The 21,478-nt window shown below is 48.4% G+C and overlaps 1 protein-coding gene across 4 annotated transcripts in view; it reads right to left on the bottom strand.

The window, feature by feature from the left end:
- The window catches only part of DLEC1 (DLEC1 cilia and flagella associated protein), a 67,078-nt gene that overhangs the window by 21,137 nt on the left and 24,463 nt on the right, over positions 1 to 21,478 (bottom strand). For all 4 annotated transcript variants that reach the window (XR_011527511.1, XR_011527512.1, XR_011527510.1 and 1 more), the window contains exons 7-18: positions 13,515 to 13,602; positions 12,621 to 12,794; positions 11,737 to 11,873; positions 10,392 to 10,484; positions 7,451 to 7,541; positions 6,654 to 6,816; positions 5,293 to 5,485; positions 4,420 to 4,478; positions 3,662 to 3,830; positions 3,139 to 3,232; positions 2,774 to 2,904; positions 2,512 to 2,670 (exon numbers count right to left, since the gene is read on the bottom strand). Coding sequence is in view for 1 of the 4 variants with exons in the window: in XM_070577260.1 (XP_070433361.1) it covers positions 2,512 to 2,670; positions 2,774 to 2,904; positions 3,139 to 3,232; positions 3,662 to 3,830; positions 4,420 to 4,478; positions 5,293 to 5,485; positions 6,654 to 6,816; positions 7,451 to 7,541; positions 10,392 to 10,484; positions 11,737 to 11,873; positions 12,621 to 12,794; positions 13,515 to 13,602 (1,551 nt within the window). In the remaining 3 variants the exon portion in view is untranslated. The remainder of the gene's footprint in view (positions 1 to 2,511; positions 2,671 to 2,773; positions 2,905 to 3,138; positions 3,233 to 3,661; positions 3,831 to 4,419; positions 4,479 to 5,292; positions 5,486 to 6,653; positions 6,817 to 7,450; positions 7,542 to 10,391; positions 10,485 to 11,736; positions 11,874 to 12,620; positions 12,795 to 13,514; positions 13,603 to 21,478) is intronic.

Below are 21,478 nucleotides of genomic sequence, written 5' to 3' on the forward strand. Positions count from 1 at the left end.
CGGCTCTGAGAGGTCTGCCCAGCCCCAGTAAGCAGGTACAAATTAGGGCCTTGATGGCTTCAAGTAAGAAGAGCTACCAAGTCACCAGACTGGGCGAGAGGCGAAGTTTCCATGTGGCCACAGATTTCTCCTTTGCTCTCATATGGTCTCTTGCCCCCACCTTTCCCAGTCCTGTCCTCCTTCACTGTAGGCTTGTACTTATTCAGGTCTGCCCCCTCCCGTGTGGCAGGCACACGAAGGGGGAGGAAGGGAAAAGCCTTAGGAAGAAGAGAGCACCTGGGGAGGGCTCTCTATCCCTTTCTGTTCCCAACAGAGATAAGGAACACTCCTAGTCTGACTGTGTGGTGCCATGGCCCCAGCTGGGCCACAGTGGCTAGCAGGGGTGTCCCTGGACATTGAAAGGTCACACCCAGGAGGGATGTGATTCCTCTTTGGTTTCTTCCTTCCATGAGACCCAGATAATGAGTGCAAGGCGTCTGCGTGGAGGGTGGCCTGTCCACCCCACGTGGACCTGGTCTGCCTTCTCCCAGCCCCACCTCCTACCCAGGTGCCATGCTAGCCAGGTTGACATGAGCGGGCTTGCACTGTGAGAGAGACCCTGTGCTCTCTTGCCACTGAAGCTTCACCTCCCTGGCATTGGTGGGAGGGATGGGCTGGCCTAACTCTGAGGAAAAGTGGCTTGTGCGCTCTGGTCTGGCTTACGCTGGAGTTTGGGGTCCAAGCTCCACTGGTAAGGAAAACGCCTCTGTGCTTTCTTTGGTCTTTGCTCCTCACACACACCTCCCTTGGAGCCCTGGGGGTGTGGCTGTACTCTGGGGCTGCAGTTCTGGGTCCCCTGACTGAAGATCATCTAACAAACCCCAAATCATTTTTGAGAGCTCAAAAGAAGAGAGTGCATAGAACTGTAGAGACAGGATTCCTACTAGCCTCATGATACAAATCTTAATATAGTACAGAACTGACAATTATTTCAATTATAAAATGTAGTTATTCTTCACAGTGGGAGAAAAACACAGACTGGGAATTAGACAACAGGGGTCTGATGTGATTCCACCGCCCATTAACTGTGTGACCCTAGGGAAGCCCCTGTCCCTCTCTGTCTCTCAAATGAGCAGGTTGGCTGAGGTCTGAAAGTTCCCAGCTGTGCTGTGGGAAGCCCCGGGGATTCCTCAGAAGGGTCTAGGGCAAGGGACTGGGATGTGGGGAGAGGCGGGATGGGGCAGGGGGTGCCCAGAGCAGTCATACTTTATTCCAGATCTTGGGCTTCTGTCTAAGGTTTCATTTGAAGAACGGGTTCCTGCCTACAGGTACTGCTACCACCCTGTACCCAGGCCCAGCCTTCCATGGTTCTGCGATTGAGCAGGGAGACCAATGACCCCTGGGAGGGAAAGTGCTAACTCCAAGCCTGTGTAACAGGACACGTGGCAACGGTTCTTGGCCATGGTGTTGGCGATTAGATGCAAACTGTTGTAACCTCTAAGTTTCCGAGTGCCCAGCTAGAGAAGAGAGGCTGTCAGGTAAAGGAGAATGGCCTTGAAGTGGAAAGGAAAAGTCCTGGAGGAAGGGAACAGAAGTTGGCAGATAAGAGGTAAGTGTGGCTGCGACTATCTTTCCTCGGCTTCTGCATGTGGAAGTAAAAGTGTGCAGGGCTCTGACCTGGAGGACAAGTGGGTGAGCAGGTTGGGGCTCCTTGGCAGGAGCCAGTCAGAGGGAGGGCGCTGTCACCAAACAGACCTGGCCAGAGTCTCACATGTGCAATGATGACCTAAGGCAGTTCCCAGGGAGCTCAGCCACCAGGTGTGAAGAGCAGGAGTGGCGAGCAGGTGATTTACAGCTACCTGCTGGCTTACAGCTACCTGCTGGCAGGAGGGAGTAACTGATGCTTCGTGTAACTTGGCCTTGTTACAGATTGCACATCGCATTTAAATGTGATGCCATGACTTAAACGTGATGATGATAATACCTACCCATGGCTAGTATTTTCTATTTTTATAGTAAAAAGAAAAGTGCTATTTGAGTGGAAATGAATCTGGATTTTCTTTTCGGAGCCGTTCATTTTGGGCCGCAAGCCCATGTGCAAGCACCACCTGGTGGCAGATACTTAAACTACAAGCACAATCCTGGGAGGTTCAAATCCTTCTGTGTAAACCCAGGGGGCCCTCCCCAGAGGACTTGGAAGCTTCTTGCTCAGCTCAGCTGCCTATTTTCTTCCTGATTCAGGCTGCTCTGCCAGAGAGGAAAACCTATGTCCTATTTCTGCATCAGATAGTTGAGAGAGGAGCAGGAAAATCCAGTTCCTGGTTAAATTCTGCTATAGAAAGGACCCCAACTACCTCAGAGATGGGGAGAACTGGGGACACCTTGAGGTGGAAGTCACCAGGCAGGCTTTCCCTCTCTCAGGCTCAAGGCTCGGAATGCACAAGCACAAATTTCACAGTTCAACACGACACAGATAAACTGGCTGCTGGGGGGGAAGGATGGCACCCTAGGAGCCAGCAGTGCCCAACTTACATCCTCACGCCTTTCCTCCAGGCAGACCAGGCTCTCCTTCATGTGCCACACAGCTGGGAGCTGGCTGATGTTCTGGATCTGAATGGAGCTTGTAGCTCTCTGCCCCAGGCGCAGCAAACCAAACTGAAGGGCTGAGACGTTGATGACGAGGGCAGGCCCCTGAGACACCAGAGGGTCTGTCACTAGCCACCTGGGAATGGCTCTGTGCCCTATCCCTGCCTCCTTTCTGGCCCACCCCACTGCCTGGCCCCACCAGCAGCACCTTAAAGGCTGCCTCGATGTGTAACACCACTGGCGAGGGTGAGTCTTTGATTTCACATAGCAGGTCCTGGCTTGTTGGGCCAGGGACACCCCCAGTAAAGTTCAACTCAAAATCCTCCACCTCATTGGGCTCTGGAAGAGAGGGGACAAGTGAGAGGCGGAGAAAGGAAGCACAGGCAATTTCCTTCTGTGGCTGGGCCCAGGTGTCTGGCCTTCGCTGACTTCTCGCCCACTCCATGTGGCAGGCTGCAGCTGGAGCTAGTCATGGGACACCAAGAACCCCTGCACAGGCCCCTTTCACTCCGAGGTCTCCTCCGCCAGCCAGCCCCAGGCAGGTCACAACCCCTCCCGCAGTCCAGGCAGTACCGATGGTCCCTGTGCAGGGTTCTACTTCAATGATGTGGCAGTCGCTGATCTTCCCCCACATGTATCTGATGGGTGACTTGCTATTGTTCCACATCTGAAAGACACACCCCAGTCCGGGCTCCCCAGGAACTGCCTTTGCATGCCAAATATGTACCTGCTGAAGGACTGTGGGATTGGGGCTCATACAAGGTCCTCTTGACACCCTCCCAGCTAATTCCTGGCCATTCAACAGCACCAACACTACTGCAGGGTTTGTGGGCAGCATATCCTGCCAAAGACCCATGAACACAGGAATGGGTTCCACAGCCCTGTTGTTCAGAGGATACTAGGAAGCTGACAAAAATGACAGACACGCCTGGCCCCTCATCTGTGCAAACCAAGTCAAGCTCAGGGGCCCTGGGAGCAGCTTCATCCTCTATTCAGCAGCCACCGCCATCCGCCCCTCCAGCTGCATGTTCCCTCCCCTGGTGCCCAAGTTCACACCATCTCAGCCAGCCTAGGCTGGGGAGAGACAATGACTTACCTTAAAATCTTTCTTCACATTTACCCCAATGTAGTTCTCCCCGGGGATGACGAGGGTATATGGTTCTAAGAGAACCTGGAAAGGTTCTACCGAGCCCTTCACCTCGACTTCCAGGACGACCACATCATCCACAGCGTATGAGGGGTCCTTCAGGGTATCCACTTCCAAACTGAAACAAACCCACCAGGAGTCAGGAGCCAACACAGCCCAGGACCATGGCCCTTGCCTTTGTCCCATATCCCCTACCCTCAGCTCCCAGGAACCCTAAGATGAGAGGCATCAGCCAACGCCCTGAAACAGTGATGAATGCCTGTGGCTGTGATAGCAGCTCAACTTAAGGCCAGGGACAGGGCACCTGCCCTGCACCCAGCCTGGGATCTCTACATGAGGCGAGCTAGAGACCCATCCCAACAGTGTGCTTAGGGAAGAGCTGGTAGAGATGCTCACCATGTGCCAAAACCTTCCCTCATTAGTCACCACCACCCAGGGGCCACCAGTCTGGCTGCCCACTGGCAACAATGAGCCTGGGGCACAGCTCCAGGGTTCCAGGGTGACCTACAGCTCTCACAGTGATCCAGCGAGCTCTGCTCCCTGCATGCTGAGCCCACTCCAGGCCGAAGTGCCCGGGCAAGGAGAAGTGCTCCCATGTGTCAGAGCCTGCTGGGGGTCAGGTGGCTCATTTCCTCCTCCCCCAGCATCCCCAAGGGGAGGGCAGGCCCCACTGCCCACCCCTCACCCAGGGCCCAGCCCATGATCACCTCATGGGTTCCGGGACTTCCTCCAGCACCATCTGAAGCACACTGTGAAAATTTCTCAACTGCAAGACAAACATAGCATCCTAAAAACAAACTGCACTCCAGCCAGGCTGCCCTGGAGAAGGCTGGAGCCACAGTGGAAATCCCTCCTCCCCTTGGCCTAACCACCAGAAGGGCCTTCCAAAAACGCAGTGCTGCCTCCCTGCTCCCCCGCCCTACAGAGAAAGCAGTGGCTGCTGGGATGCGACCAGGACTTGGGGGCTGGGGCCACTGCAGTCTCAAGACTGGCAGGCCTACCTCAGCTGGGCTTGGGGGACAGGCAGGAAAGGCTCTCTAGACCCTGACAGTGCCCTCAACATGTCAGAAGCACCACACCCTCCCAGGGCAGACAGTGAGGCAGCTGGATGCTGGGCTGAGAGGCACACCTGCTCTCTTACTAACAAGGGTCCCTGAGTACCCACTTCACACCCAGCTCTCATGCCTTACACACAGGGCTTGGCACTGGGGCAGACAGGTGTCTTAATCTTGCCCTCGGGAACCTGTACCTCACTCTCTCTGGGGGCTGCTGTGCGCTGGGCAGGGATGCTAATGACTTTGACATAATAGAAATATGGAAGACACAGAGCTGAGGAAACGAGCTCAGGGTCTTGCTGCAGAGGAGGTATGTGTGGGATCAGGACCAGGCAAAACGAGCGTCTTCACCATGCACACCAAGCATGTCCTCCGGTCCTACTTGTAGCTAAGTGCCGGCCTTGGCAGGATGCCTGAAATCTTGTCAGGCCCAGCTGTGGCTTCAACATTGCTAAAGAACATGGATGGAGGGTGAAAATATCATGACCCAATCATGTGTGACTACCAAGATGGCACCATTTTAACCTCATGAGGAGAAAAGCTCAGGATGAACTCGTGGTCGGTGTGGGGGTTGAGAACCCCCATCTTGGGCATGATGGAGAAGGCCGTCTCCCTGTCAGGGTGGTACTTGATGCTGTCCATGATGTAGGTTTCTCCAGGCATTAGGCACTGCAGGTTGGGCTTCATGATCTGCCAGTGGAAGGCCAGCTCCACATGCCTGCAGGGACAATCTTGGCTGTAGGCAGCAGATCAAGGCCATGTCCCCATTCTGCCAGGATCAGGTCCTCCCATCCCCTGCTGGCCTGGCCTTGCTCCGGGAGTGAGCAGGAAAGAACCCAGGAAAAGGAATTGGCCAGGTCTGCCTTCAAGCCCTTCCCATGGACGAGCCTGGGGAATCTAGATAAGGGAGAGCATGAGGGCAGAGAGTCCAAGCTGGAGACCTCATGGGAGAGCCCCCATTTCCCACCCACAGTAGTTGGAGGTTAGAGCCCCAGTGACTCAGGGGAAATGGCAAACACGGAATCATGCTCCAACCATGAAATTGGAGAGGACTAGACATCACCCCAGATATAAGGAAAGTTTTCTGTAATGTCTCCTATCACATGAGAGTTTCAAAGGTTTGCCACATAGACGTTCCCTGCCCTCCACCTCTCTGGTTATGGCCTCCCAGGACAGCTCTGTCCAGAAACATACGTGCACACTGGCTGCCAAGAGAAGCAGTGACAACTCCATGGTGGTGGGAGGGGCGGGGTTCCAGATATGCTGCTGACGGCAGCTGTCGGGAGGAGGGATGGCAGATGGGTACTGCTCATCACGCAAGGTGACAGAAGCCTGTGTAAGGCCTGGGGTCACCAGGGCAGCCTGACCGGGAGGCTCCCTGAGGTCTGTGCTGGTATAATGGCAGTGCTCAGAGGATGGCCAGGAGATAAATGGCAGTGACAACGGCACCCACAGGCCGTTGGGACTTGGATGGCTTCCTCTCATGGCCAGGGCAGGACCTCTCTGGAAAAAGTTCCTGGCTAAGGATGGTCCAGGATGATCTAGAGCAACACTGTCCAATACAACTTCCTGTGGTGACGGAAATCTCATATATCTGCTGTGTCCAATATGATGGCCGCTAGCTACACATGTGGCTACTGAGTACTTAAAATGTGGTTGGTGCCACTGGGGAGGTTTTTAATTTTATTTAATTTTAATTGACTTCAATTTAAATAGCCCCATGTGGCTAGTGGCTACCATGAGGGACAGTACAAATCTGATCCTTCCCTTCTGTGCCCAGATTCCTCCCTGGCCCTTGGAAGGAACCTCCTGCCTCACTGGGAACTCAGGGCCAGGTGAGGAAGGGAAAGGGTGTATGTTGGTGGTACTGCACAGGAGTTACTCACGTAGCATTTCTAATAAGCAGCTGTTTCCTAGCCGTGGACTGAAGGTTTTCAGGCTCAAAGCGTATGAAGTGCTGGGCTGTTAAGTCTGTGAGCTCTCCAGGCTCCGGCTGACTTTTCTCACCAGAAATATAGATCAGATCCAAAGCAACCAGCTGCCCGATTCCTGACAAAGTAGGGTAGTTTGTTTCACTAGGGCTGAAATCAGGCCTCTGTGGCCAAAGGCTATCACAGGACTCATGCCACCATCTACATGCAACTGGCCTTGATCATGACCCCAGGAAATACACACAAGCAGGGTACAGGGGACCATTAGCACATAGATTCATGTCCCCACACCCTCACAGACCAAAAGAAGATGATTTTGATAACCTGGCACATAGCGGGCATTCAGTTAATGCTTGCTGCGTGAAACTGGATGGATGGATGGAAGGAAGATAGGAAGGAAAACATCTTGGGGAAATTCAGCAGGATTCTGCTTCTAACTCTACAGAAACCTAGGGTGCCTCTGGTTATTTATGAGTGGGTCAGTGGCAATTCCCAAAGGAGATCAACGTGAGTTTCAAAGTTAAATGATGAAAGATTTCCCCCCAAGGTTTCCATCATCTCTCATTAGAAGGCTCCTTGGGACTGTCCTGAAGGCCACAGTAGCTTGGGTCTCCAAGGTCTGACCAAGGTCTGCGTCATTGTACCCCGTGACACAGAGTGGGCCCAGCTGTGCCACTAACAATGCTAGCGCAGCAGCTTCTGGAGCCAGGGTATCCTCTGCGGCCCCACTCCGGGAGCTCACACATGCCCACCTACAGTCACCAGCTCCTTTATCTGACAGTTGTCGCACACAATGATGAAGGTCTTCTCCACCTTTCCTAGGCTTGTTGGGTGGAACAAGACCTGAGGGAGGGAAGGGTGGGCCTGTTACTTCCCATTAAGGTGCTTCCACCCCCACCTTCCACCCTCCTCTTCTCACACACACACACCCTTCCCTTTGCTCTCCACTGTTTGCTCCCCTCCCTGCCTCCTTCCCACCTTACATCTAAGGCCAGGGGTCTCAGCCTCGGCTCCACCTCAGAGTGATGCAGGGAGTAAGTCGAAAGGGTATGAAGAGAAAGTTCACAGAGACCGAAATACAAAGGCTACTTAAACAAATGGCAACCTGTTTAACCTCATTCATAATAAAAGAAATGTAAACAAAAAACACCCAGAAGTTTTTCCCTCTTTATACTGGCAAAGAGTAGAAAGTTAGCTATCATAAAGGCAACGATATGAAATCTTGATTTTCTTCAAAATAATCTAGAGGGCCAAGGTGGGGTTTGGCTGGAAGAGACGGAGGGGTGTGGACGCACTAAGGTTGGCCAGAACTGATAAATGTTGAAGCTGTGTAATGAGTACATGGGTGATCATTAAACTATTCTATTTTTGTATATGTTTAAAAACATCCAAGATAATGGCTTATTTGTTGTTTTTTTTTAAAGTTTGATAACACTGTATTGGCAAGAGTGTGGAGCAAACAGGAAACCTCGCATATTGTTTTTGGAAGTATAAACTGGTACAATCCACACGGCGGGGATTTTGGCAACGTATATCACAATTATTAAAGCAGCAAATCCACTTCAAGGACTGTATCCTGCGGGGAGACTCATGGTTGAACAGACAGACGTATGCATAAGTTATTCGCTGAAATAGCAGGGAAAAGGAAAAAAAATCTTCATGTCCTTAGGGGACAGCTGAACTAAATTATGGCTCATTCACACAGTGGAACACTATGCAGCTGTAAAAAAAATATGAGAATGAGTTCTAAGATATAGCAGTAAGTGGGAAACACCCGGTGCACAACAGAGTATAGAGTGAGCAACTATGTGTGTGAAGGAAAAAAGGAAACAAAGGAAAGAAAACACATGTGTATGTGCTTATTTAGGCATTGCATTTCTCTCGGAGGGCACTCAGAGAACCAGGAAGGTTGTGGCCCCTGGGTGGCTGAGGAACATGGGTGAGAGGGAGCGTTTCACTGTTTATCTATTTGCATCTTTTGAATTTTTAAACATGAATTTATTTATTTTGAAATATGGGGGGCAGGGTTTGGGGGTTTTTTTTTGCTGAGGAAGAATCGCCCTGCGCTGACAACTGTGGCTAATCTTCTATTTCATATGTGTAACACTGCCACAGCGTGGCTGATAAGTGGTATAGGTCTGCACCTGGGACCCGAACCTGTGAACCCGGGCCACCAAAGTGGAGCGCACCAAACTTAACCACTACGCCACTGGGCTGGGCCCTGGAAATATGTATAAATTTTAAAACAAACAAAATCCCAAACAATCAATAAACAAAATACATAAAGAATGCAAGGGGGAACCTCCCACTGCTCCCCACAGACTCCTGAGGCTACCCTCTTCCTTTCCTTGGGGCTCAAAGGAAGAGGGGATGAGGGTGATATCCTTGCCTGGTCAGAGGCAACCAGCCCCAATTCCTTAAAACCACAACAAGGTTCTGACAAGGCCTGGGCTACACCAAGAGGACCCAACTCGCCCCTCAGCAGCAGACGAGGACTGATAAAGCCCTCCTACACCCCCGAACAGGTCTGATCTCAACCCCGAGACCCAGGTTCTTATCAGGGATCAGATCAGCACAGACAGAACAAGACAACATCACCCCAGTACTCCAGAACAAGACCTCATCAGCCAGTTGAAACTGGAAAGCAGCTGATAAAGGAAGCCCTCTTTCACACCATGGCAAAGAAGCTTATTGCGGTGGTCCCCAAACTTCACTGCACACCACAATCACCTGGAGAGCTTTAAAAGACCTGCACCCAGGCCACATCCCAGACCAATTAACTCAGAACGTCAGGGCTGAGGCCCAGACATCAGTGTGTTTGCAAGTTTCCCAGGGGATTGCAATGTGTAGCTGATTTTGAGAACCTATGGCTCTTGGCTCTCACACCCAATGACTTGGTACAGGCCAAATCCCGCTCTCCAGAAACCAGACAGCTTTCACTCTTGAACGTCAGTGCCTCCCTCAACAGGCTAGTGAAGAAGGCTGTGCGTGCTTGCGACAGCATCACACCCAACCACATGACAGCGCAGAGTCAGACTCCTGGACCAGGGAGTCAGGGAGGGCAGAGGGAACTGTGGAGCAACAGCGGCAGGAAGACATCACCATTTCTCACAGGCTTTTCTGGGGGCCAGTAAGCAGGTGTGATGAGCTGAAGGGACCACTGAAAGGGGCCAGTTAAGAAAGGAGAAGCCTGCAGCCAAGGGGTGAGACTCTGTGAGCTTCTACAGAGGTTCAGAGTAAGGCCTAAGGCAGGCCGACCTTGTTGACTATATAACTGAGGATGAAACAGGAAAGAGAGAACAAAGCCACTATCATCACCTAGGTACCAGACTGCAGGGGGCAGGGGGCGTGGTTTGTCCAAGAGAGACTGAACAACCAAGGGAAGATCCTGAAGGCAGCCTAGATGTTGGTGGAGGTGACTCCCAGGCTAATGGTGTGGACAAGCAATGCTCAGGGATCATGATGGAAATGCTAAGGCTCTTCTGCATTTGCTTTGCGAGAGAGATCATAAGACAGTCAAATGACAGCACCCCACAAAATGCAAGAACATGCTTCCACACAGAAACCACTAAGGCTGGGACCTGGGACGGGAGTGGATATATGGGTCATGAAAACACAAAGGCAAATAAAATCATGCAAGCAGTTGAGGAAATAGACACGACCAATCATGAGGAGGAGAGAATATATGCCTACCTCCACTGACACGGCCTGCCCTGGAGCCAGCTCAAACACCGAAGGCAGGATTCCAAAGGGAGGCTGCTCGACAAAGCTGACGCTTGCAACAGTCTTAAAGAAAAGCAGAAGATTACACAACACTGTGGGAGAAATTGTAAAATCTAGTGCTCAGATTACAAACGTCTCTCCTCCAAACATCCATTTTGCAATGTGAAGGATCTTAAGGATCATCCAGTCCCCCGTTAATGAAGAAACTGAGGTTCCTTTGTTCAGCAAGACTTACTCAACCTTCACCGGGCGCCAGATGAGGTTCTGAAGGCCAAAGACGAGTAAGTCACAGAGCATCCCGAGAGAGCTGACAGCCGGTAGGAAGTACAAGGAATACCACTGACAACTGCTTCCAACACAAAGCAGGGCCTGTGAGAGAAGCCCTCACCCAGGAAGTGGGCTCCCAAAGCACAGTCCTTTCCCTACTACAGCACCCTGTGTGGCTGAGGCCAGCTTATGTGTCTGCCTCCGTCCCTGACCCACTCCTGGCTACAAGCTCCTGAGTCCAGGGCAGCTGCCATCTTTTCAGGAGAGCTGCAGCCCCGGTGCCTACACAGGAAGCCACTTAGCATGCCAGGGCCACAGACCCATGCCTATAAGACCCTGGCAGGTATCAGAAATGAGTACAACGTGTGTCTTAGAACAACGTGCATCTCTGGATCTAGGGCTTCTTTTCTGGAGACACAGGTACAGAGAAACATCTCTACCATAACAAAAATCCCAGTGAGTGTGACGACTGGTGGTGTCCCCGCTTGGCTGCTGGGGGGTGCGGTGGGGCTGGGCGAATGGGAGATAACGTGCGCATGCCCTGCTGCCCACCTCCAGCCAGCAGGCCACAGCGAATCCTGGCCCAGGGCCACACATCTTCCAGTTTTTCAGAGAGACTGGAAATGCAGATTGTTCTGTGAAATCTCCCTATTTGTAAATGTTAGCTCAAAAAATGTTTTTAAGCACTGTGCCAAATAAACATGCCCACAGAATTCAGCCAAAGAGCCGCCAATTTGTGACCTTTGATATATTCAAACACTTGCTACAATAATGACTGAAGGATAGGATAAATGCAGTGACATTTGAGCCGGGCCTTGAAGGACAAGAGAAATGATACAACCGGCCCAGGGTCAAGCATAACTAGAACTATAGTGCTGGTCTCCATCATACGGATTCTCATTTGAACTGTGGCAATTGGATAGAGAGGTTATAAATCCTGTTTTTCTTTGTGTTTCCACTCATAGGCACACTCCACTAAGTCCCTCACAGGCGTTATTTCCTTTGACGGATTTGCTCTTTTTCCAGGCAGCAATCTGTGATCACTCACCCTGAAACTTGACGGTGGCCAGCTCTTTTTAGGCATAATGCAGAACTTCCCAACACTGAAGCCCACATTTTTGCAGATGAATCTGGTTATCTTCATTCCCCCAATGAGGCAGTAACCACAGTCCAACACTGGTGACACTGCAGCCACAGGAAAAGACGGCCAAGAGAAATAACACATCGCTCTGAATAGGCCCCACAGGCATTGTTCTCCTGCCATCCAGCCAGAGCTCAGAGCAGCCGTGGAAGGGCACAGGGCCCTGGCCCAGCACCCCGAGCAGAGAGGGAGAATGGGGATATGCCCTGACCCCTGCTCCCACATGGCAGCAGCATCATGGGACTCTATGCAGTCCCGGCTAGAGCGGCAGGAGTCAGCGCCCACTGTGGACACAGGCCTCAGCCAGGGCCACCTGGCATGGCTCTAGGGGTGGTGTTCAGAGTCTCAACTTCCAGCCTGTGCTCAGCTGAAGTGCTTGTAAATGAGGGAGTCCAGCCAAAGCTAGCTTTCGCAAAGAAGCCACTCCCACAGCCACAGAGGTGACATTCGCTGAGGGCTCCAGGCACTCCTTCCCTGCCTCAGTAAGGCACAGGCCCACTCAGGGGTGTCCATAAGCCTACAAAGCCTATGCTGGGGTTAACTGGGCTGCTGGCCTCCTCCCCTGACGTGTGTAATTCAGAGTCAGCCACCACTGAAAAGCAGGACAATCGGAGCCTGACACTGTGGAAGACTGTGTGGGAGCTGCTAGCAGGTCCCTCCTCAGGACCCAGAAGCCCCCACCCAAGAGGATCAAGCTATGCGCTGCCACAAAGGGGCCCTGAGAGCAGGCAGTCCTTATAGGGACTCACCAATCCTAAGTGAATCCCGGGGAAGGCAGAGCGCATACTCACACGTCAACACTGGGGGCGGCCTCCGGGCCTGCAGGGGGATCAGGAGTGTGTGGGCTGACTGGGTCTCCACCAAAATAAAATCATCAAAATCCCCAAGGCAGTCGGGCAAAAACTGGACAGTGTACTGGCAGGTCATTCCAGGAGCCACCATTCCACCTTTTCCTGGGAACATCCCTGCATGTGACAGGGGACAAATGAGGATCTTGGGAGCACTAAGTCACCAGGGCTTGGGCTCAAGTGCTGTAGCAACCAGAGGGCACGGGTGGACCCCACTACAGCTGGCTCTACGCGTAAGTGCCTTCTGGGCTAAGGCCGTGCCGATGGCAGAACTGCCAGGGTATGCGAGGGAGCAGGTTGTGAGGGCAGGGAGTCCAGATAAAAATACCAGGGCCCGGGGAGGGGGGTGATATGGTCGATCTGGAACAGTTAGTGGGGGGACCATGCCTGGCCCTATGGCTTAGAATTTATTTTGTGGGCAGCAGAGAGCAATTTGAGATTTCAGAGCAGGGAGACATGACCAGAGTTGCTCTTGAGAAAAACACCGTGTCATGGAAGCAGGAAGGCTGCCTGGGAAGCCACTGCAATGGTTTAAGTGAGGAATGAGGAGGGCCTGACTGAGGGCAGTGACAGCGCACAGGGTGAGGAGATGGTAGAAGCAGAGCCTGGAGGGAGGTGATGGAGAAAGGAGCCATGTGGACTGGAGACTTCACTGGGAGGGTGAGCAGGCAGGCTGCCACACAGCATGCGGGGCCTCCAGGGACCGCTGAGGGAAGTGTGGGCTGGAGCTCAGGACACAGACGCAGGAGTCGGCTGAGGGCCAGGATGGCCTGTAACCAGGAGCAAGCCCAACACACGATTCTGAGGCCGTCCAGACAACGGCTACGCTGAGCTCACCCAATCCCAGAGCAAAGTACGGAGTGGACGGCGGGAGGACGCGCAGGTAGCGGCTGGTCGCGGTGGTGTTCTGCAGCGAGATTACCATCTGTTTAAAGGCAAAGGTGAGCTCTTTTAGACAGAACGTGTACGGATGAACGATATGAGGTCTGGGATTTCCTAGTACTATGGGAAGTGGGTAGGGGTATAAATGAAATGCTCGGCCACATGTTGGTAACCATTGAGCTGGGTGATGGGTACGTGGGGATTCATTACGCTATTCTATCCACTTTTGTTTGCTTTTGGAAAAAATAAAATACCAGGTGAACATGAAGGTGGGAGTAGATCTGACCTATTTGTTGTCCTGTTTAAAATAACAGCTACTGTTTATTGAGCAGCTGCTGTGTGCCTCCTCAACCTCGCAACAGCCAGGAAAGGTAGGAACTATCTCTATTTTACACTGAAGAAACTGAAATTCGAAAAGGCTCCTGAACTGGTAAGTAATAGTGTTGAGATCTGAGCCCAGGACATCTGGCTCCAAAGTTCTGCCCACCTCCCATCTCACTGTCTTCTTCTCCACATATCCCTTTGGGCCACTTCTTCCCATGGGCCCAGTCCAGGGGTGGTTGGGTACCTGTATGCTACGGTTGTAATTGGGCCTCTTTCCATCACCCAAGCCATTCAGCCCCTATTAAACCCTGCCTTCCCTTCTCTCTCCCTCAGACTAGGAGACTCCTAAGAGCAAGGCCTGGAACTCACACCTTGCCAACCCCCACCAGCACTATGCACAAGGCCTAGCACAGAAGAGGAGCTCAATACATATACACACCTTTTGCTTCTCTTTTGTGAAATATTACACTGGGAAAAAATGTATAAATTATAATATGACAAAAGCCATGTTTCCACCACCCAGCTTAAGACAAAAACATTAAAAGTATAGATGAAGCCTTACCCCAGCCCTCCACCAGATAACAGCTACATAAATTTGAAGTATGGTTTCACACTTTTATTCATAGGTATGCATTCCTAAATCAACATCTAAGTCCATTTTTGGCCAGCACAACACATTGACCAATTCACCTGTGAACTAGATCAAGCATGGAGAGACCTGTGTTATGGTTTTAATTTTCATTTCTGTTACTAATGAGGATGAGCATCTTTTCATATGTTTATTTGTATTTGGGTTTCCTCTTATGTGAGTTCTGTGTCTGTTCATATCCTTTTACCATTTTTCCATTGTGTACTTTGTCTTCTTCTTAGTGATTTGTAGGAGCTCTCTATATATTCCAGGTATTAATTCTTGATAAGGTATATGTTATAAACATCTTTAAGTTTATAACTTGTATAATCTTTTGATCTTTCTAAAATTTTGACAGTTTCTAAGATTTTAATACAAAATTTATCAATCTTTTATGGTTTGTGCTTCAGTTTTATGAAATCTTTATATATCTCCTATATTTTGTTCTTAAAATTTTCTTCTTTTACCTTGAGATCTTTCCTGTAAAGTATTTTGTTTGGAGTATGGAGTGAGGTAGGGATTAAATTATTTTCCATACGGCAAGGATACTCAAGTCAGTTTTGTCTCTTTAGGTCTGCACATGTGCATCAAAAAGCCCTAGCAAGAACATGTGCTGTTCCCTCTACCAGCCTGCTGTTCTCTCAAACACGGTGCTAGCTGCAGCCCCTGCTATCATTACAGATCCAGGTGTTCATGGCAGCAGCTGCTCCTCATGTCCACTGAGGCATGCTTCAAGAGAGCCTTGCTCCCAGCCACACAAAGCAAACCTCTGACCAACAAAAGGCAAGAGCCAGTAGTTTATATGGCTTCTTAGGGAAAGGCTCACAGGACGAAACAATCAACTGCACTTAATGGTGGTCAGCTCAATATTATATTCTTGCACTGGCTCTCCCTTCTTCCAGCCCCTTTCCTCACTCCTCCCTAGAATTGTAAGTGATAGCCCATAATCTTACACCTCAGACTCTGCTTTACGGGAAACTCAGGCTATGAAAGTTGGCATCAGAGGGTCCTAAAACAGCAGACTCCAGATGAGATTCTGGAGCTGGCTTTCTCACCAATCAGGTGGCAATAAGAAATCCAGCTGGAGGGAAGTAGGGTGTGATGACCCTAGTATGCAGTGGCATCACAATTACTAGGGCTTTCACCCACGGTCAACTGAAATGTGGTGTAGGTGGAGCTCAGGCGTTGAAACATGTGGTAGCTATGGTGGTTGCAAGGTCTGGGGCTGCGATAATTATAAGGATTGTGGAGTGGGCTGGCTTTCCTTAGCAGCACTGGAAGCCTTGGAGGAAAAAATGATAGGCTTAGACCAGCCAACTGCCAACTCAAGGCCCGCTGTGAAGACATTCCTTGCATTCCTGGGTTACACAAAATTTGCTCCTGGTATGTGTGTGTGTTTCTTCTTGCTTGATTTGGTTTGCTGTTTTTTACCTAGTATTGCTACTCGTATGTTCCTTTTTTTTCCAAATGTCTCTTAATTTACCAAAATACTGAAAGAAAACAAAAGAGAAAGTATATGAAACACATAAACCCCCTGGCTTACAAGGCCCAGGTCTCTATTCCCACCAAAAGTCTTCAGACCGCAGCTCTCCCAGCCTGTGTCGCATTCTGCTCCCTATCTCAGGACGGGGCAGCTCTCTCGAAGCTCCAAAAGGCTGCAGAGTGCCGGGTGTATCTGTGTTCTCAAGCAAGACTGGCTTATGTTTTTCATTTTCATAGTTCCTCATCTGGCTTTGGTGTCAAGGTGACATTAGGCTCTGTCTTAGTCCATTTGGACTGCTCTACAAAATAGCATGAACTGAGTGGCTGATGAACAACATAGATTTTTCTCACAGTTCTGGAGGCTGGAAAATCCAAGATCAAGGCCCCAGCATGGTTGCGTTTTGGTGAGGGCCCTCTGATTCATTGCTGGTGCCTCCTCACTATGTCCTCAAGTGGTGGAAGGGGCAAGGGATCTTTCTGGAGTTTTATAAAGGCAGTAATCCCATTCCTGAAGGCTCCACCTCAGGACCTAAGCACCTCCCAAAGGCCCCAACTTCTAATACCATCATCTTTGAGGGTTCGGATTTCAACATATGAATGTGTGGGCAACACAAACATTCACACCATAGCAGACTCACTACCTAAAAATCAGGATCCATTCCCTCTTTTTCTACTCTCTGAAAAAGTTCAGATACAATAGGGCTTAGCTTGAATGTTTGGCAGTATATACCTACATAGCTAAGCCTGGAGTACATTTTCGTAGAAAGTTGGGGTTTTTTTATAAAGTTATTTTCATCAAAGTTGGACAGCCACATAAAGAGTCAAAGAGTTCTACAAGGTTTTGAAACTAGAAATCCTGCCCTCTTCCCTGCACTCCCACCCCTGCCAGGTCCCACTCCTCAAAGGCAAACACGTTTTCCTCCTTTAGCTGATTATTTCGGAATTTACTTTCAGGTCTCCAAATAGCATGCCTTTTTTTTCCTTTCAATTTTAGGAATTAATTATGGATGGATGATATGGATATTCTTTCTTCTCCCATATCCAAGTCACCCCGTGACATGCCCTTCCTCTCCCCCATCTTCCCACTAGAAGTTATATCCTGTCACTGGTTAGACCAGTAATTAATGTCTACATTATTATTACTATGTAGATGCTATTCACAGCTGAGCATGAAGTGATTCCTTTCTTTCTCTTATACAATTTTTTATTTTCCTGGAGTTAATAATCAACTAATTATTTTGCTTGCTATATACTTATCAATAATTCACTCTCTCTCTACTGCTCTACAAATCTCTTCCCAAGGTGTCCAGACATATCAGAGACTCTTATCAAAGTCACCCTCACAAATAAACCTCTCCTAGAGCCTTCTGACCTCTTCCAGTCTGGGCTGGTTGCCTGCAACACTTATTGCTAACTATAATCCAGGACAACCCCTGCATCAGATTTAAGATACATCCACAAGTTCTTTGACACTCTTCCCATTGAGAGGTGAGGTCTATGTATCGTCCCCTGAGATCTGGGCCAACCTTAGTGACTCACCTGTAACCTAGAGCATGCAGAGGAAGCAGTGCCGTGTAACCTCCAAGGTGAGGTCATAAACAGCGAGGCAACCTCCATCTGGCTTGCTAGAATACTCACTCAGAAGTTCTGATACTCACCTTTAGCTGCCATGTGCAGTCTGATTACTCTGAGGCAGCCATTCTGCAAGGAGGCCCAGGCCACATGGAGGAGCCACGTACAGGTGCTCTGGTAGACAGCCTCAGCTGTCTACTGACACCCAGCATCAACTACCATGTGAGTGAGAATGCCTCAGATAATCCCAGCACCCAACTTTCAAGCCAGCCCTAGGCATTGGCTTTTACCAGCTTTGGACTCAAACATTGTGGAACAAGCCATTCCCATTGTGCCCTGTCTGAATTTCAAATCCAAAGCATCTGTAAGCATAATAAAGGGTTGTTTTAAGTTGCTAAGCTTTGGGGAATTTGCTTTGCAGCAACAGTAACTAGAAAACTCAACCATTATTAACCTGGGGATTTCCTTCCCCTCTCTCCGATGTTGGATCTCTCCTTTCCCACGTACCGTGCCTTCCTCTTCCTTGGATTACACACTTCTCTTAGGGGAGCAAGTTCCCTAGGAGTTTCCTGAGAAAGGGTACATGGGACATAAATGTTTAAAGACTTCGGAAATTTGAAAATGTTTTTATCCTTAAACGTTACAGTTTAGCTAGGTAAATAACTGTTATGTACACAGTCACATGCCCAAAATATGCAAGGTGTTTTTCTAAGGGACATCACTAGATATAATTAAATTTATATAATAGACTGCAGCAGATTATATTTTTCCTTTGGGAAGGCTTGCCCTGGGGAAACCAGCTACTGCGATCTGAGGAAGGGAAGGGAACTAGCTGATGTGGAAAAGCCTTAGGGAGAGGCCCACCAGGAAAGGAACTGAGGTCTGAGCTGAAAGCCAGTATCAGGGACTGGCCCAGTGGTGCAGCGGTTAAGTTCACACATTCTGCTTTGGCAGCCAGGGGTTCGTTGGTTCGGATCCCGGGTGCGACCCATGCACCGCTGCTCAAGCCACACTGTGGCAGGCGTCCCACATATAGAATAGAGGAAGATGGGCATGGTGGTAGCTCAGAGCCAATCTTCCTCAGCAAAAAGAGGAGGATTGGTGGCAGATGTTAGCTCAGGGCTAATCTTCCTCAAAAAAAGAAAAGACAAAGTTAAAAAACAAAAAAAGAAAGCCAGCATCAACCACCAGACCTGTGAGTGAATGAGACTTCAGATACTTCTGGCCCGCAGTCTTCTGGCTGAGACTCCAGACATTACAGAGCAGAGATAAATTGCCCCTGCTGTGTCCTATCTGATCAGTGGTTTGTTTTACACCACTAAGTCCTGGGGCAACTTGTTACATAGTTATAGCAACTGGAACACGGAATACATTAAAAGACACAGCAGTGAAAGCTGCCCTAAAAACCATGCCAGAAAGGACCATTTCAAGTATTTGTTTTTTTCTATCAAGTACTTTTAACCACAAATGCTATTCTTAAGCTCCAGAACATAATACATGTGGGATATACACCTCCCACTTTATAAATGCCTGGAATCCCGCAACTGGACGTCCAGTCACCATGGAGAGAACTGACCCTGAGGCTCACTAAAAAGCCACTAGATGCAGAGACTTCCAGAAGTAGAATTTTATCCCAAGATTCTTCAGATGACCGGGGGAGAAGGGAGCTATAAGCATGGAATGGGAGGAAGCACTGTGGAATTAACTGTAATTAGAGGTGAAGTCGTGATTTTAAACACATACGTACCTGTGTATGGATATGTGTGTGTATACGTGTACACACATGTGTATGCAGATATACGCACATATACGAGTGGACCCATGAAACTGCTATTTTTCTCTAGCTCTGTCCATTGAAAGCACCTAGAAGTGAAGATACCCTGGATACCCTGAAAATAGCACCTCTGGTGGTTAGATCTTGGTTTCTAAACACCATGTGCCACTAAAAGGAACCAGGGAGTCTTAGAAACTGACTCCAGAACTGGAACAAAGAGAGCACAAGATGAACCTGAAACATCTTGTAATGCCAGATTGTAAGGTAGTACTCAAAAAAAATGCTAGGTTGTGTCAAAAGAACACAGGAGACAACCTGGAAGGCTTCCGCTGGACAAATCTGGGATAATTTCAGAAGCAAAAGGAATATTGACTTCAAACGAAATAACTCATTTTAGGCTAGACTAACACAACGTCATTATCTACAATGATTCTTAATAGATGTGTGCTTGAATATCGGCCAAGAAAATGAACTCTATACAACAGCCAATAGATTTTACAGTACCTGGGTACACATTTTGAAAAAGATGAATCAATCAAGGGGAAGAAAACCAACTACTTCACTAAAATTGACTAAACTGATCTTTCAGATGTACTCTGTCGATTAGATCTACACCGAGCAAAAAACTGGATATAAAATAGCTCCCAAGTGTTTCTTACAATATTTATCATTACCCTCCTATATTTCATTCTCCTCCACTGTTTGATATTCAGGTGTTTAAATGTTGCTATATTCTGCCAATATCAAATTGACATGCAATAATCATTCTGCATCAGAGACTAAAGCCCTTATGGTTAAATCCTCTCCTTTGCAAACTTTTGACCAAAATGGGGGGAGCTGAGAAATTTTCATGAGGGAAATGGTTCAGATATGGACTAAGACAGAGGTACTAACAGAGGATACTGGAAGACACAGTCTGTCACATATATTCCACAATTAATTTTGCAAGGTTTTCTGGAAAATTCACTTTTAAAAATGCTGAAATTGTTTTCACACCCTTATTCTGCCTGCTTAAGGACAGACTGCCCAACTTCCCTCTTTGCTATCCCCAAACTACGCAAACAAGATTCACTATTCCCAGACTAAAATTTTTTTCTCTCCTCTCTGTTACAAATTCTGTTTTTGCCTTTGTTCACTGACAACAGTGTATTGACGATTACTCCTCAAATGAGCCTGCAGATAACTAATTCCTCTGAATTATTCTCTGACAACATCTGTTAATAAATCTTCCAATCCATGAATATAGCATATTCCACAGCATGCTGGTAAATGTTTAACAACTGACTTGGGGGTAGGGAGAGCCCTGATTTGATAGTGTTTGCAGATTTCTGTGGTGTAAAGACTCCCATTATGGTTGATTTCAAGACACTAATGTAACATCACTGAACACAGAGTTTGGAAGAGATGTGCATGGTCAGCTCTCAAGAGCTAATACAACCTGGCTCCAGCATACCACTGGGTATATCTATTCATCTATTTGGGTCTCCTTTAATCTTTTTCAATTATATTTTTAGTTTTCTGTCAAAGTATTGCACATATTTATTTAAATTTATTCCTAAATTTGATTTTTTTAAATGCACTGTAAATAGTATCATGTTTTAAATTTATTTTATAATAGTTTGCTGTGGCACAAGGAATAAATTGGTTTTCGTATACTGACTTCACGTGAAGACTTTTAATAAATTCACCTGTTAATTCCAATAAGTTATCTGTAGGTTCATTTAGGTTTCTAGATACACAATCATGTCATCTGTGAATAATGCTTTATTTTTGTAGATACCTTTTATCAAATTATGAAAGGTTTATTCTATTCCTAGTTTACTAAGAGTTTTGAAAAAATTATGAGATAGTGAATTTTGTCTGCATCTATTGAAGATAATTATGAGTTCTCTCCCTTACTGTGTTAATGTGGGAAATTATATTGATTGCTTTTCAAATGTTAAACTAACTTCGCACTGCTAGAGCAAATCAACTTGGTTGTGAGGTTTACCATTTTTACATAAAGCTGAAGTCTGCTAATGTTTTGTTAGGAATTCCAAAGTTCTGTTCATGGCAAAGTTTAGCCTTTCTTATAATAATTCTTTTCAGGTTTTGGTATCAAGGTTATGCTTGTCTCACAAAACAAGTTGGGTTGTATTT

The sequence above is a fragment of the Equus przewalskii genome, chromosome 15 (genome assembly GCF_037783145.1).
Source record: "Equus przewalskii isolate Varuska chromosome 15, EquPr2, whole genome shotgun sequence".
Taxonomy (NCBI): domain Eukaryota; kingdom Metazoa; phylum Chordata; class Mammalia; order Perissodactyla; family Equidae; genus Equus; species Equus przewalskii.